The following is a 17,480-nucleotide window of genomic DNA, read 5'->3' as shown; positions in this document are numbered from 1 at the left end:
TGGAAATCATAGCCATAATAATTACATGATACACATCATTTGAATTAAAAGTACGGAATTCTTTATCCGAATTTTCATAAATTTCAAATGATAAATGATTTTGATTATATAAATGAATTATCTCTAAGTTACCGCCTGCAATTGCATATTTACCTATATTTTCTAAACTTGCGCCATTCATAAGTAAATATTTAAAGCATTTAACTGATCCGAAGAATGCTGCATAATCAATTAACGTAACATCTTTTTTATTAATAAAATCACATCTCTCATAAAGTGATGGTTCAATTATTTGATTAAAATCAAAATCCATTTGTGATGATATTTCTTGAAGTTTTTCTATTTCATCATTTCGAATCATTTTTGCAACTTCATTTGGATTATGTCCTTCTTTAATTAATTGTTTATGAAGTTCCCAATCGTTTTTTTTTAATGTTTCAATATTATTTAAAAATTTAGTATAAAATGGGGAATGACTCATGTCTTCAATTTCTTCTTGAGTCATAAGATGTGTAAAATATAAAGAATTTTTTCGAAAATTTGAATCAATCAATTTTTCTTCAACCATTCTTAAGAGAATATAATTACTTTCTTGAGAATCGAAATCTAAAAGATAATTTTTAAATCCTATTATGACTTGATGTTGTTTTTTACATATTTCTTCTTCCTTTATTTCAAGATTTTTTAAGTAACATAAATATAATGAAAGGTCTCGCTTTGGTTGTAAGCTATAATAATATATTAATTCATAAATAAGAAGATGAAATGAAAATGGATATTTTTCATCAAAAAATTTGAGTGTCCAAAATACCGACACTTCAATATTTTGACTATCTATATTGGATATTATATATTCTACAGATTGTAAGATATCTCTTTCTTCAGATTTCATGCTACCTGAACTCAAAAAAAAAAGATTCAATGTAACCGCTCTGTTTGATTTAACTATTTATTTTTTGAATGTATGGAAAAAACACATGTCACTTTTTTCTCAGAAAATCACCAAATTCAGTTATGACACCGTTTACTTATCATTATTTTTACTGAAAAATCAGAAATATGGACTAATTGTTGTTGCTGTTTATTTTTGATATCATTACTCAAACCTCCACTTGAAATCAATTGTAATTTTTTTAGACTAAAGTACATCTTTAACTTTTTTTATATCTTCTGTTTTTTCCATTGGAAATGACAAACGGGTCGGGCTAATAACCGCTGGGGAATTGAATACATGGTAAACAATTTTTGCGGCTTAACACAAATTTTGAGAAGCCAAAGCACGTTTATCTCTTCTCGACGGTTTTCTGTCATTGGATCTTGAAAAAACATTTTTATTCTAAAACATTTTTATTGGAAGTACATATTTTTTATATCGTCATCTTCAAATTTTATTTTACAAATTGGACATAAGTGATTTGATTCCTCAACACATCTTCTACAGAACGGGTGGAAACATGTTTTTAAGATTACGTTTCTCTCATTACACCTACATATTGGACAAATTGTAATATCTTCATCAGCAGAAACATCACAACTTTCAATAAATTGTTCTTTAATTCTTTCTTCTTCAACTTTTTCTATTTCCAATTTTATTTGTGCTTCTTCTTCAATCAGCTTTGCGTTTTCTGCAATTATTTCGTTGACTTCTTTTTCTAATTCCGAAATTTCTTCGTTGAAATTTTCGCTATTAACGAAAGGTTCGAATTCCAAAACAATTTCATTCTGATTATTGATTAATGTTATTAACAAATTTGTAGTTTTATTTAACTTATTACACCAATCATTAATTTTATCAATTTGCATAAGATCAAGAACATTATATAAAGTTTTCTCATATTTGGTAAGTTCTTCAAATTCTTTTTGACGACGCATTAAAATTTCTTCATCTTTACAATGTTCAATTATTGTTTGAAATAATTCTTTTTCAAGTTTTATGTTTGTTTTGATTGTGTTAATTGATGTTTCACATAATTTCGTGATCGATTTACGTAATTCGCGATATTCTATGAATGACTTTAAATGACTTTGTAATGTTTCTTGTGTTGTTGGATCAGTTGAAGAAGAAATTAATTTTTTAAAATGTTCTTCGATTTCAGTATCAAGTTCATCTGTTTTCTCTTTTGTTGAATCAATTTGAAGATTTTCAATATCAAAATTAAAACTATCTATAAATGTTTTGTTCTTTTTAATTAGCTCATTGATTTTTTCTTTTCGATTAGAAATTTGTGTTTGAAGTTCTTCATTTGTTTTCTTAATTTGATTAAGAGATTGTTGATGATTATTTGTAATATTATTTAAATTGTTTTTTGCTTTATCTATCTCTGATATACAATATGGAATAACATGTTGTGTTGTTCGAATGGAATTCAGTGATGTAATTAAGAATTTACAATTTTCTTTAATCATTTTATAATAAGGAGAATTGTAAAAATTATTAGGATCACAATCAGTATATTGGAAATTTCGTATTTTGGTTTTTTGTAGTTGAGATATTTCTTTTTTAAGTGAATGAATGCTTTTAAGACGATGAATTATCATTGAAAAAATTGAACGATTTTTGACGGTTTCATCGTCCGTTGATTCAACATCAAATTTTAGCTCTCGATTAATCCATTCCTCGAAATCAGGAGATAACTCTTCTTTTGCGAGTTCTCTGTCTTCTGTCGCAAAAGAAAGATTGATGATTTTAGGCTGGGAAGTGGTTTGATGTTGCTCTTGAATTCTTTTGATGTCGGTTTCAAGTTTTTGTTTTTGCTCTTTTAAGAAAACAGCAAAATCTGCTGTGTTCTTCTGGGGATTGTTCGGAGGATTATCAATACTTGTTAAATTTACAATGGACTTCTGTATTTGTGTTTGAACAGAACGAATATGATTTGCTATTGCATCTGTTTCACGAGGGTCACCTGAAGCTAAGTTAAAATTAGGTTTAATACATGAATCTATAAAATTATAAATTTGTTGTGGGCTGGTATTTCCAAATAAATATTCAGAAAGCAATAAATCAAAGGCAAGGGATTCACTCAAGCGCATAGCGTTGAATATTTCCTTGCAAATTAACATGAATTTTTTTCTATTTTGATTAATGGAATATTCTAAATGTTTGATATTGAACGCTAAATTTTGTGAAAAATCTTCTTGAGGTTGTGGAGTTTCGGTGTTTAATTTTTTTGGTGGTATTTCATCGTGAACAGGTAAATCCTCAGAAGGCACCGACATTTAGCACTTTTTGTAAACTTTATATGAATGAAGAACTTTGGGATTCCGAGAATTTTTTAAGCTAACTATTGTTATGCAAGAAACAGAATATATTTGGTTATCAAGTCAACGCAAAAATAGATGTGCAGTCATTACTTTTGATGTAAATCGTTATAACGAATTTGATGAAATCCATTTGGAAAAAATAAGATATTCACACCTAACCCCCCCAAAAAAAAGAAATAAAAATATTTAAGCATTTCAGAAATAAACATTTTTATAAGTTTTTCTTTATTGCATGAAATAATTGCAAGTTGACCAGAATTAACAATGATTTTGAGAACTTTAACGTACTTGCATTGAATCCACAGCGTTCACCTTTATCAAAAAGTTATATATAAAAAAGTAAATTTACTTTTTCAGTATTTTTTAATCGTATAATGATAGAAGAAAATCACCAAAAAGTCATGAATCTTAGTGAATTTTGCGAAATAAATCTCAAGTGAACCCATCATTAATATTTTTATAAGGCATATGGTGATATTGATTTAATTTTGTTTAGATCTCTTAGTGATGAACATATTCTAAAGTTTTTTTCATCAAGGTTTTTTAAGATGATTAACATTACACATGGTAATCATAATTAATAAGTTTCTAAACATGTTTTTCTCTTAAATATTTGAAAATAAGATTTTATTTTTATAAAATGCTGATTCCCTCTCAAATTTTATCAATACTTTTTGAAAAGCTTTCAATTTTATGGCACTTTTGTTAACATACAAAAAACGATCGCTCAAAATTGTACAAAAAACCAAAGATTTAGTCCGCCAAATGTCTTTTCTCAACTCAGCTAACATGAAACAACTTTTAGAACAGCTCGCTTCTGAGTATGAACTCCTTGTCAATAATCGAACTAAACTTGAAAATGATTGCAATAGATTAAAGGATTATATTGATTCACAAGTAACACAAATCCAATCATTAAACAACGATTTTGAAAAGCTAAGACAAGATTTTATTCAGAAAGGTGGAGAGCAACTTTTAAAGCAATCAGGAGAAACATCAGATCATCAAAATGAAGAAGAGCAAACAACCCAAGATTGGGAGCTGACAACTCTTGCACCACCCAAGAGTATTAGAAAACCATACATCATATCATTGATTGCTGAAATTCTTGATGTTTCCGTTATTTGTTCAACAGCCTTTAGCCCTGATGGAACTTACATAGCAATTGGTTCTGACAAAGCCATCCGTGTGTATGACATAGAAAAAGATACATTTCAATTCCAAGAGACAATAGAAAACGAAACTGAAGTCAGTCATATCCGATCTATCTCATGGGCAGGCAATGACACTGTTGTCAGTTGTGGTGAAGATGGTCATATTCGTGTTTATCAAATTATCGAAAATAAGTTACTCAAAGATTTTGTTGCAGCCGAAGGTGGAGTTTTCCAAGTTCAAGTAACAAATGACAATAAATTTATTGCAGCACTTACCAATGATGGGTCACTTGTCTTATTCTCCATGGAAGATTTTTCCGAAATTTCTCGAATGAAAAAGCCCACAAACGAAGGTGAAGAAGAAGCTATAGCTGTATCAATGACTATTTCACCAGACGACAAAATTATTGCAGTTAGTTATAACGATTTCAGTTTAGTTCTTTGGGACAAAGAAAAAAAGGAAATTTTGACATCAAAAAAGTGCCACGACGATAGCATTCAATCTATCGTTTTCATTCCAAACTCGAATCGAATAGCGACTGGTTCTCTTGATTGTACCATCAAAATCTGGGAGGTCCAACAAGAAGAAGGCAAGTTTGAACTTGAGTTATATAAGCTCATTAAAGGGCATGATGACTTTGTCTTATCATTAGCTGTTGATAACAAAGGAGAATGGCTGCTAAGTGGATCAAAGGATATGACAGCGCGATTAATCGATTTGAGTAATTGCCAAATGATTTATGGAATTAAAGGACATACAAATTCAGTGATATCTGTTGGGTTTAATAAGTCAAGTTCATTGTTTTGTACAGGCTCCGGCGATAGGTCAGTGAAAATATGGTCATTCAACCCAGAAGAGACAGAAGAAATTTGATATGTATACAAACTTTCATAAAGCATATGCTAATTTTGTGATGTTTTTGTATAGAATGGGATAAATAGTCATTAATAACAAAAATTTTGTTTGATCGAAAGTGTTCAGGTGAACATGTGAAAGACGGAGAGAAACAAATAAATTCATTGCAATGCTTAATGCAACAAATAAAAATTATTAAATAGAAATTCACAAGTGAGAATAAACAAATATAATTGAACATAAATGTCACACTGAGTGGAACTAGAGCCGAGATCTCTGGTTATAATAAATTGCAAATCGTTGCAATATTTATAAAATATTCTAAATAAACAAGATCTAAAATTGGCAGGTTTGCTCACAGTTGCCTATTTTGCGTTAAATTAGTAAGTTCTTTATTGAAAACTATTTCATGTCATGACATTTTTTTCGAAAAAATTTCATACAACATTATTGAAAAGAATACTCAGCAAAACAAAAAAATACTTCAAGAATTGGCATTATTTTTTATTTAATTCGTCACGAAGCAACCCCACAATTTCTGTGTGGTTTTTTTGAGATGCCCAAAAAAGTGCTGTTTTAAATAATTAAAATAATTTCCAATGATTATTTTAAAATATCAAATAAATGGAATAGAATTTGATAAAAGTAAATAAATATCATTAGCTTTAACATCAATTCCTTTTCGTCCAAGAAGTAATTTAACAATTTCTGTGTGACCTTTTTTAGATGCCCAAACAAGTGCTGTTTTAAATAATTTGAATAATTTCCAATGATGATTTTGAAATATTAAATGATTAAAATATGCATTGATGAAAGAAAATAAATGTCTTTGGCATTTAAATCAATTCCTTTTCGTTCAATAAGTAATTTCACAACTTCTATCTGACCTTCTTTAGATGCCCAAACAAGTGCTGCTTTAAGTAATTTAAATAATTTCCAAAAATGATTTTGAAATTTTAAATGATTAAAATAAACTTTAACGAAAACAAATAAACATCTTTAGCATTTACTTCAATTTTTTTTTGTTCAAGAAGTAATTTCACAATTTCTATATAACCTTTTTTAGATGCCCATAAAAGTGCTGTATAAAATAATTTAAATAATTTCCAATGATGATTTTGAAATATTAAATGATTAAAATAAGCATTAATGAAAGAAAATAAACATCGCTGGAATTGGTATCAATTCTTTTTTGTCCAAGAAGTAATTTAACAATTTCGATATGACCTTCTTTAGATACCCAAATAAGTGATGTACAAAATAATTTGAATAATTTCCAATGATGATTTTGAAATATAAAATTACTGAAATAAACTCTAACAAAAACAAATAAACATCCTTCACATTGATATCAATTCCTTTTTGTTCAAGAAGTAATTTAACAATTTCTGTGCGACCTTCTTTAGATGCCAAAATAAGTGATGTATAAAATAATTTGAATAATTTCCAATAATGATTTTGAGATTATAATTGATTGAAAGAAACTTTAATTAAAGAAAATAAACATCTCTGGCATTTAAATCAGTTCCTTTTTGTCCAAGAAGTAATTTCACAATTTCTGTGTTACCTTTTTTAGATGCCAAAATAAGTAATGTATTAAATAAATTGAATAAATTTCAATGATGATTTAGATATTTTAAATTACTGAAATAAACTCTAACAAAAACAAATAAACATCTTTCACTTTGACGTCAATTCCTTTTTGTCCAAGAAGTAATTTAACAATTTCTGTGTCATCTATTTCAAGTGCCCATAAAAGTGCTGTATAAAATAATTTAAATAATTTCCAATGATGGTTTTGAGATTTCATATGATTGAAAGAAATATTGATGAAAATGAATTAACATCTTTTGCATTGATATCAATTCCTTTTTGTTCAAGAAGTAATTTAACAATTTCTATGCGACCTTCTTTAGATGCACAAATAAGTGCTGTATAAAATAATTTAAATAATTTCCAATGATGATTTTGAGATTTCATATGATTGAATTAAATAGTGATGAAAACAAATATACAGTTTTAGAATTGATATTAATTCCTTCTTGTTCGAGAAGTAATTTAACAATTTCTGTGTCATTTTTGGAAGATGCCAAAATAAGTGCTGTATTAAATAATTTGAATAATTTCCAAAAATGATTTTGAAATATAAAATTACTGAAATAAACTTTAATGAAAACAGATAAACATCTTTGGCATTGATATCAATTCCTTTTTGTTCAAGAAGTAATTTAAATATTTCTATATGATTTTCCGCATATGCACAAATAAGTGGCGTTTTAAATAATTTGAATATTTTCCAAAAATGATTTTGAGATTTCAAATGATTGAGATAAATATTGATGAAAACATATAAACATCCATAGTATTGATTTTAATTCCTTTTTGTTCAAGAAGTAATTTCACAATTTCTATGTGACCTAGTTCAGATGCACAAGCAAGTGCTGTATAAAATAATTTGAATATATTCCAATGATGATTTTGAAACATAAAATAATCAAAATAAACATCGATGAAAGAAAACAAATACATATAGCATTGATATCAATTCCTTCTTGTTCAAGAAGCAATTTCACAATTTCTATGCGATTATTCCAAGATGCCCAAAATAGTAATGTACTAAATATTATGAATAATTTCCAATGATGATTTTGAAACATTAAATTATTGAAATAAACCTCGAAGAAAACAAAAAAGCATTTTTATCATCAATTCCTTCTTGTTTAAAATTTACATCAATTTTTATTTCATCTATAGATTCACTAATAAGTGGGACTTTTAATTATTTTAATAAACCCCAAAGATAATTTTGATATTTTAAATGATTGAAAGAAACTTTAATGAAAGCAAATAAACAGTTTTTGCGTTGACATCAATTCCTTCTTGTTCAAGAAGTAATTTCACAATTTCTATGTGATTATTCCAAGATGCCCAAAAAAGTGCTGTTCGAAACAATTTAAATAATTTCCAATAATGATTTTGAGACCAAAAATGATTGAAAGAAATATTGATGAAAATAAATTAACATCTTTTGCATTGATATCAGTTCCTCCTTGTTTAAGAAGTAATTTAACTATTTCTATATAACCATTTGCAGATGCCAACATAAGTGCTGTATAAAATAATTTTAATAATTTCCAAATATTATTTTGAAATATAAAATTATTAAAATAAACATTAAATAAAATAAATATATATTTTTAGCATTAATATCAATTCCTTCTTGTTCAAGAAGTAATTTAACTATTTCTGTATTATTATTTCTAACTGCTATATGAAGTGCTGTATAAAATAATTCAAATAATTTCCAATTATGATTTTGAAATATAATATTACTGAAATTCACTTTAACGAAAACAAATAAACATCTCTCATATTGATACCGATTTCTTTTTGTTCAAGAAGTAATTTCACAATTTCTATGTGACCTTTTTTAGATGCCAAAATAAGTAATGTATTAAATTATTTGAATAAATTCCAATGATGATTTTGAAAATTCGTATGATTAAAATAAACTTTAACGATAGCAAATAAACATCTTTCACATTGACGTCAATTCCTTTTTGTCCGAGAAGTAATTTAACAGTTCTTGTTTGACCTGTTTCAGATGCCTTGATAAGTGCTGCAATCAATGATTTAAATAAACTGCAATTATGATTTTGAAATACGAAATAAACGAAATATACATTGATATTGACATCTTTAGCATTTAAATCATGAAAGGTTCCTACTGAGCTTCCACTGGATCCCATTTGTGAAGTGTCATTTTTTTCAACACAAGTTCTGCCCACCAAACCGCTGGGTTTTCATAGTGCATCGTCAATGTAAAGTACTTATTCTACTCGATTTCGCGTGGGCAAATTTTAATGGCATTCAAATTAATTCAGAGTTATTTTGAACTAACACGTTTAATTTTCTGCTCAACGGTTTTGACCACAAGAGAATAATTATTGAAACTTCGAATCTAAAGCTACACGTTTAAGGATATATGCGTTTCTTTCATTATTATAGTGAAACTAATTCAAAATATTGAAATTAATATTTCATTTTCTGCTCTTTGATTCTTCTTTCTTTTCGTTAATTTTCATCTAAATGTGTTTATTCTCACCTATATGCGTTTCTTTTCAGTATTTTATATCAATTCTCACTTACATGTGATTGTTCTCATTTATCATTACTTAAATGTGCATAATAAAAACTATTTTTTTTGATAAAAATGTTTTAAGTGTTTCATGAATAAAATTTCAGCAAAAAATTTATACAAAATCTAAATACAATATTTTTTAGTTTGTCGTATATTAAAGCAAATCATTTACCATTGATATCCCTTCGACTTCTATGTTACTTTGTTCCCTCTTTTCGACCTGGAAATGACTTTGATAAATTTTGGTCACGAAGTCATTGATTTCGGGGTCAACATCCAAAATCTTTTTGTATGAAGTTTTGAGATATGTTGCCGAACCAGGTGAATTCTGGAGTACCGATTGGATAAAGTGTCGGGTGAAAACAAATAGTGGTGTAACAGCTGGGAAATATTCGGGTTTTTGCTCGATGGCAAAATTGTAAAGTTTTTCAGCTAGCTCAGGACCTCTTCCATTTTGTGCTAATAAGGCAAGAACACAGCGACAAATAATGAATTGGGCATTATAAATTTGATCCTTTTCATTTGGATTTGATAATACCCATTTCCATAATAGGCTAGTAAGACTTTCAATATATGGGTTTAAGTCATAGTCACTGTTGAGGTGCATCAAAATTAATTTAATATACCCAATTTGTGCATGATTGTAATCATTCATGGATTCAGATATTGAAATTTGCTTAAGAATTATTTCTTCTTTGTTATCAAGAAAAGCTTGAGTTGCCATGAAGAATTGATAAAGCTCAGGAGATGAACACTCTGGTTGGATTGCTTGGATATATTCATAAAATTTTGTTTTTAATTCATCGCTGACTTGATTAACATCAACGAGCTTACACGCACGATGAGCACATACAACAGATGAAGCATATTGAGATTTTGCTAAAAAAATGTTTGCGAGTTTTAATAGAAAAATAATGGCTTCATCATTTTTGCCTTGTGCTTTTAGCTTCCTTACAACCAAAGAACTTCTTTCGACCGCCAAATAACTATCGCCTGTTTCTGCAATACTGATGACCTTATCCATCCTAAAAGGGGTAAATTACCCATTTAATTTGAGTAGCTTTGTTCAAGTGCAAAAGTATCAAAAGAAACAAGAAAAACGCATCATAAATACCTAATACTACTATTAAATGAAAGAGGTGATAGCTATTTTCACCAGATATTAAAAAAAGAGTTTTAATTAATAAATTAAAAAATTAGAAATTAATTTACTATCTATAAAAATTGTTATTACTTAATCCGAAATACATTACATCGAATCAATAAACATGAAAAAATTAGAACAAAGTTCTAGCAGTAATTTACAAATTTTGAATTAATTAATATATGTTGCTTCTTTTAAATACATCTAACTATGGCACATATATAGTGTTTATTAAACATCGTGTAACAGAGAAAATTTATATTTTTGTAACTTTCGCCATAAAATACGTTCCAAACCTTTTGGCTGAAATCTGGTACCGTTCCATTGGAATTTGTGAGAAAATTGTTAACGGTTACTTTATATGATAAGCAAAACTGAGGTCGACCCCTACGCCCATGGAGCTCCTGATCTTCAGAGCTTTCTACCAAACGAATGCATAATAAAGGTTTCAAATAGCACTGCTAGTATTCACGCGGCATCAATGAGAGCTCTTGTATTATTTATATATCATCCATTCGTATTCCATGATGTTTACAATCATCAGTTTATATTGGCATGCCATAATATAAATATTAAGATGACTGAAGTAAATGGATATATTTTGGATTTTCTACAAAATTTCCAGAAAAAAATGTCAATTGACGAATTTTGGATAATACCAGAACAAGTGATTGTTCACACATTGGAATTTTTCAAAGCATGGGATGAAGACTTTCCACATGACTTTGTTGATGATAATGATGTTGAGCAAATCAGAGAACAAGTTCACAAAATATTTGATTTACTTTCATCTATCGATATTTCAGAACGTTGCTCACCTGATATTTCCTCTCTTTTACAAAAAATTGATATGTATTTTTATGTAGATTCTCAAATCAAATCAAAAGAATTTTTGAACCAAGAGCCCATCTACATCGATATCATATGTGATGAAACCAAGCCTATTTTCCAACGTGCCGATCCATTTATTATTGCTCAACATTTCATGTCAATTGAAATCCAAAAGTTTTCAGCCATTGAACGTATTGAACTTCTTCAATGGAGTCGTGAATCCTGTAAGAAAGATAGTCGTTCCAAACATCTCCAACAATTAATTCAACATTTCAATCGTACATCCCTTTATGTTGGTTGGTCCATCCTTAGCACCAAATCTCTCCAAGAGCGAGTACGTGTTCTTGAGTCATGGATTCGTATTCTTGACGCTGCTTATCAAATCAAAAATTTCAATTTACTTTTTGAGATCGACGGTTCATTGAACCACCCCGCAGTTGAACGTTTAAGCGAAACATGGCGTTCTGTTGATCCAACGCTAGTTTCACGATTTAGTAATCTTACAAAGATTACATCACCATTAAGTAAGTTCAAGAACTATTTCCAAGAGTTAAACAAGTGTGACGTTGGAACTACATTACCAAATATCGGACCATGGCTTACAGATATGACATTTATCGAAGATGGGAAACCAAATTATGTCACACTTCCTAACAAAGAAAAGGGAATTAACTTCTTAAAACAGAAATTATATTATGAGCCATTTACAATGATACAGAAACCATGGGGCGCAGAAATGAGATTCGAGTTAAGCAAAGTACTCATAGATAGCATAACAAAGGAAATAGACGAAACAGATCGAAATATGGATGATGCAGAAATGTTCAATATGTCACATCAGTTGGAAAAAGACACTAACCCGGATTCAACAACGGAGAAATTCGAATACAAAAAAAGCGATAAAGAAAAGGACTGTGTCATTTGCTAGGCTAAAAAGAAAAAGTAAAAATTCCATGTGAAAATATATGTTGAATTTGAAAGGTCTTTAATAGATAAAAAATTATTTAAATTTCATTTTTTTTCTTTTACAATTAAATATTTTACTTAAGAACAAAACTTTAGTTTAATGGGAATTTTTCACATCAATGTTTTGTGTCTAAGAGATTAAATTTATTAATTTCAATTTGCTTATCAATAAATGCAGAATAAACTGTTTCAAATAATTTAAGAATTTCCAAAATTTTAATCAAAAATCAAACTCAATAAACAAAATTTGAACAGTACAATGAATCTATATAATAAAATTAATTTTAATTCATTTTCGCTGAAAAAAATAATACTGACCTTTTGTAGAAACACTTGTGTAACAAAACAAATTAAACGTAGAATCTATAAATTCATTTACATGAAAAATATATTTAAAGATATCATTTCGATGAATTTCTGTTGCTGTTTCATATGCATTTTTAAACTAACTCCAAAGAAAATGACTACACAAATTTTGCACAAACATATTTATTTAATGTTTGGGATATTTTTAAAAAATAATATCCTTAATAATTATTAAATTGTTGATCCAATAAGTAACTATAATTTTTTTTTAAATAACAAAACGATGCATGAAAAATAATTCAAAAATTCCATACTAAACCTCAAATTATTAATTAGTTTAATTGATATTCTCATTAATATATTTAAAAATCATTTTTCCATAACATATAAATTCATTTAATTTTATTCAAACAATTTCTATCCTTTTATTGCCTTCATACAAGCGACAGCCGCCGCCTTCAGCTCATTTTCACCATAATCGGCCGCCTTTTTCAGCGCAGTCAACAGTGACGCAGTACCTTTTAATCTCAGTTTTGTTGCTGAGCTATTTTCGGCAGCCCATTGCAAAGTCTTTAGCACCATCATCAGCTGTTGTTTGCATTCACTTCTTTTACAACCTTGCGACAAAGTTAAAGCGAAAGGCACGAAAGAAGACTCTACAACGACGTCATTCATATTATTTAAAGGAGTGAAAATTCTAATTAAAGCGCAAAAACAATTTGCAGCGATTGGATAATCGATTAGTATCACTGCAGTTTTCGAAGCAATTGCAGCGATTGCGTTTATCGATTTTATTATATTTCTTTTAGATGAGTTTGACTTAGTTTTTATTAATATGTTTTCGATCATGTCGAGTGTTAAAGATAACAATTTCAAAGTCGATTCGATGTTTTCCTTTTTTTCCATCGATAATATCAATGAAGGAATGAAACGAGAATTAATTAAACAATCGATTGTTGGCGGCGTTTCTTTCATAATCAAAATAGACAATGAAAGTGCCGAAATATTTTCATTCATATTCGAAAAGATTATCGACAATATTAAAGGTTTTGTAATTATCGAATTTAATAGTGTTTTCTTTTCATTACAGACATTTAATAAAACGCGAAGTGTTTGATCAATAATTAATGGCTCATCTTGAAGTAAAGATGAAAGTTGTGGAAAGATATCAGACTCTATAAATGATATTATTGACTCATCAATTAATAATTGCGATGTAGAATCAGCAATAAGTTTCATTGTCGTAAATCGAACAACACTAAGTTGTGAATTAAGTGCACGAAACAAATCATTAATTATCGTGACGTCACATATTTGATAACATAATGAAATTTGTACGATTTGTAATATTAATTCGCTTTTTGCTGCGTTAAATGTACAACTTCGAATAATTCGATGTATTTTCTTTTCGAACTTCTCATTCCAAATGCGTTGTGTGAATTGTCGATTTTGCATGGCATCATATACAATTTGTAATAATGAATAATCATTGTTAGTTTTAAGGATTATATCAATGATTGATTCACAAAATTGTATAACAATTTCAACAACAACTTTATATATCTTCGGATTTTCATTTTGCATCTTATCCAAATATGCAAAGAATTTTGATGATATATTAAGAAATTCTTCATATGTGTCACGATATATGATACATAATGAAAGAAATGATTTCGTTTTAAGTTCGCCTTGGCCATTGATAAAGGTATTAACAATGTTTTCTTTAATGGCTGTAAGTGTATCTGTCTCAGAACCAATGATTATGGATAAAATTTGAAGATTATCATTACCTTTGGTCATGAATAGTTTGATGAGATTTTTAATAAAATCAGGCGATGTCGGAGTATGAGTGGAATAAAAGACTGCTAAACAGATCGCATAGCTTTCAAGATGATGTGGTGTTTGGAAATCAAATCTATTAACATCATATGAAATGAGAATTTTCTCGATTTTAGAATTCGAGAAAAAATTGGAGAGGCCTGGCGATAGAAGTGCATTTGCAAGAGTTCGTAAACTAATATTTCTGATTATATTATCATTTGATTTTATCCCATTGATTAGGATTTTTTGGAGATTTTTTGGAAGTGAATTATATGAAGGATCATGACAATAATAAGTAATTATTTCACAGATGACTGCAATAGCAGTTTTTGAAACTTGTTCCTGAGGATTCGAACAGAGTTTCTCAATTTGTTCTGTGTTTATATTTTTGTTTACCGCAATTGAATTGGATATACATATCCCATATAAAAGTAAAAAGAGATAAGAAAGTTGTTGGTGTTTCGTTGATGCTGCAAATTTCGGGAGTTCAAGAAATAGTTCAGAATTTGAAATATTATTTGCAACATCAGGTGATTTAGCAAGTTTGATCAAATATGACAAAACAGGGCCTTTGACATTCATCCTGTCAACACCTTTGAATGTTGATATCAACTTTGAAATTGCATTATTAAAATCTGTCACATTATTTGTACGCAAAGAAGATGAAGAAATAGGCAAAGAAACACCGTCATAAGATGGAAGGCTGTTTTTCTCAGTTACATTAGAAATTACAGATGTTGGTGATAATAATGTGCTTGAGTAAATTAATGATTGTAAAGAGACATTTTCATTATTTGATTCCAATCCTTCTCCTTTGAGGACTTTAGATAACCTTAAAGATTGAGAAATTGTTACACTTGATTTTCTTCCCTTTGAAACTTTAGGAGTAGAATCAAAATGTTTTTGTGTAGGAAGACTTTTAGCGTTAAAGTTAGTGAAAGTGTTATCAAGTCTTTCTCGAAGAGAATTTTCCCAAAATGGATGTCTAATAACTTCTTGCCAATTAGGTCTCTTATATGGATTCTTATCAAGTAACTTAAGAACTAGATCATCGAAGTTATCTGATAGTCCTGTGGGATTTGCATTAGACGTATTAATCATTTCAATGAGTTTTGTTTCATCTTCTGCAACAAATGGGGGTGCCCCTGTTGCCAACTGATACATCAAACAGCCAAGTGCGTAAAGATCAGAAGCAAATGAAGGATATGATCCATCAAAAAGTAATTCTGGTGCTAAATACTGAAGCATTTCATAATCAACATTTGAGAAATTTAATTGGGTATCAATTGGTAAAGACCTACAAAAATCACTGAGCATAACAATACCACTTTCGTCTAATAGAATATTACGTGGTGACATATCACAATAAATAATTCCATTTTGATGAAGGTATAAGAGTCCAGCTAAAATATCACTAGAAAATATTCTTAATATCGACTCTGGAAGGCAAGCATCGCGATCAAGTAGTTCTTGGAGAGTTCCGCCTGGACAATATTCAAAAATAACATAAATTTTGTTGGTGGTTTGATACCAATTAATAAATTGCACAATGTTATAGTGGGATAAATTGTGTATCATTTGTACTGTATTAAAAATTTCTTCTGCTCGCTTAATATCAACACATTTTGCTGCAACATAATCAATTGTATTTTTAATGCGCCCTTTGTATACAATCGTAGGCGCATAGAAAGGTGATTGTCTGCCTGTACCTATTTCATTATAAAGTTCAACATTGAAATCGCCCATTTTTTTGCTTTTCACCCACTTTTTTGAACGGCCGATAGCTATCGTTAATATGAGAACGTTTATGTGGGTCAACTCTTACTAATGAAAATATCTCATTTTATAATCATTTATTATTCCTTAACTTAGGATTCAAAGAATGAGTCTAGTATGTATAATATTATATTAAAATTAAAAGTATTCTTATTTTCACTTTTTTCAAAAAATAATTTTTTATAATATATATAATATTATTAGTGCACCATATGAGTGCACAATGTGTATGGTTATCTAATATATCAAAATGAGAAAAAAAATCAAGAGCCTAATACAGAAAAATTTATATTATACTGAAAGATTGGGCAGTCCATCTGTTTCTCGAGCCCAATAAAGAATCTCAAGCAGGTTGATATATTATTTCATCAAATGTGTTTATGATAGTAGTTTCATCATTCAGCATGTGATTTGACGAAACCATAGCTTCATATAAAATAAAGCAAATTATACCGTGGCTAAATTTAAATAATTTTGAAAAATTTAAAATTTAAAAAGACATGCATTAAATATAACCACTACTATTAAAGTTTTCAGATCATATACTGTTAAAAGAAGATATTTGCTTCTATCAGTAACAATTTTTCAAAAAATGCCGATATTTGTAACGTTTTGGGATACCCCGTTTTATGAGTAAATTTAAACGTTTTTTGGTAACTGATGACAGAAACCCCACATACACTTGATAATCTTTGCAAAAATGAAAGAGAAAAGGTTTTTGAAATGCTAAAGCAATTGAATGAATATAAGAAGCGATGTGCATCTCTTGAACAAGAATTAATCAAAATGAAATTAGAAAATAATCGACTTTCAGGGCAAATCGAAACATTAACATACCAACTCGACTCAACACAAAACAAGTTATATGAGTACATTGACCTATCCAAAGATTCACAAACACAGATTGAACAGTTATCAATAAAGTTGCAAAAAATTGAAACAGAGAGAAAGTCATTAAATAACAGATATCAAGATTCTCAAACAGAGTGTATTACACTTAGGGATAGTTTACTACAAATGCGTCAAAAACATGAACATCCACTTGTAAGTACATCAACAAATTTCAAACCATATACATGTGAAAAATACACAAACACAGATGATAAAACAGTTTTTTTCAAAGACGAAACCACTCAAGTTTCATTTCTGCATTCAAACGTTTTTTCCAACCAAACAGAAACTGTAGACCTACAATCACAAACACCACTGTCTATTTCTGATGAA

The 17,480-nt window shown here is 28.8% G+C and overlaps 4 protein-coding genes across 4 annotated transcripts; 2 read left to right on the top strand and 2 right to left on the bottom strand.

Annotated features, from left to right (window-relative positions):
* Positions 1-3,954: 3,954 nt before the first annotated feature.
* On the top strand, positions 3,955-5,289 carry GO595_008388 (Transcriptional repressor tup11-related protein; the record flags this gene model as incomplete). The annotated part of the gene is made up of 1 exon (XM_067921956.1): positions 3,955-5,289. One exon carries the CDS (start codon positions 3,955-3,957, stop codon positions 5,287-5,289), a length of 1,335 nt encoding a protein of 444 aa, XP_067771154.1.
* A 4,277-nt stretch (positions 5,290-9,566) lies between these two features.
* Positions 9,567-10,436, bottom strand: GO595_008387 (uncharacterized protein; the record flags this gene model as incomplete). Its single annotated transcript, XM_067921955.1, has 1 exon — positions 9,567-10,436. One exon carries the CDS (start codon positions 10,434-10,436, stop codon positions 9,567-9,569), a length of 870 nt encoding a protein of 289 aa, XP_067771153.1.
* A 751-nt stretch (positions 10,437-11,187) lies between these two features.
* GO595_008386 (RasGEF domain containing protein) lies at positions 11,188-12,315 on the top strand (the record flags this gene model as incomplete). Its single annotated transcript, XM_067921954.1, has 1 exon — positions 11,188-12,315. One exon carries the CDS (start codon positions 11,188-11,190, stop codon positions 12,313-12,315), a length of 1,128 nt encoding a protein of 375 aa, XP_067771152.1.
* A 761-nt stretch (positions 12,316-13,076) lies between these two features.
* Positions 13,077-16,226, bottom strand: GO595_008385 (CAMK family protein kinase; the record flags this gene model as incomplete). Its single annotated transcript, XM_067921953.1, has 1 exon — positions 13,077-16,226. One exon carries the CDS (start codon positions 16,224-16,226, stop codon positions 13,077-13,079), a length of 3,150 nt encoding a protein of 1,049 aa, XP_067771151.1.
* Between the last annotated feature and the right edge of the window lie 1,254 nt (positions 16,227-17,480).

Source organism: Histomonas meleagridis (assembly GCF_020186115.1).
Source record: "Histomonas meleagridis strain 2922-C6/04-10x chromosome Unknown contig_68, whole genome shotgun sequence".
Taxonomy (NCBI): Eukaryota; Parabasalia; order Tritrichomonadida; family Dientamoebidae; genus Histomonas; species Histomonas meleagridis.
This window is presented reverse-complemented; position numbering and strand designations above follow the sequence as displayed.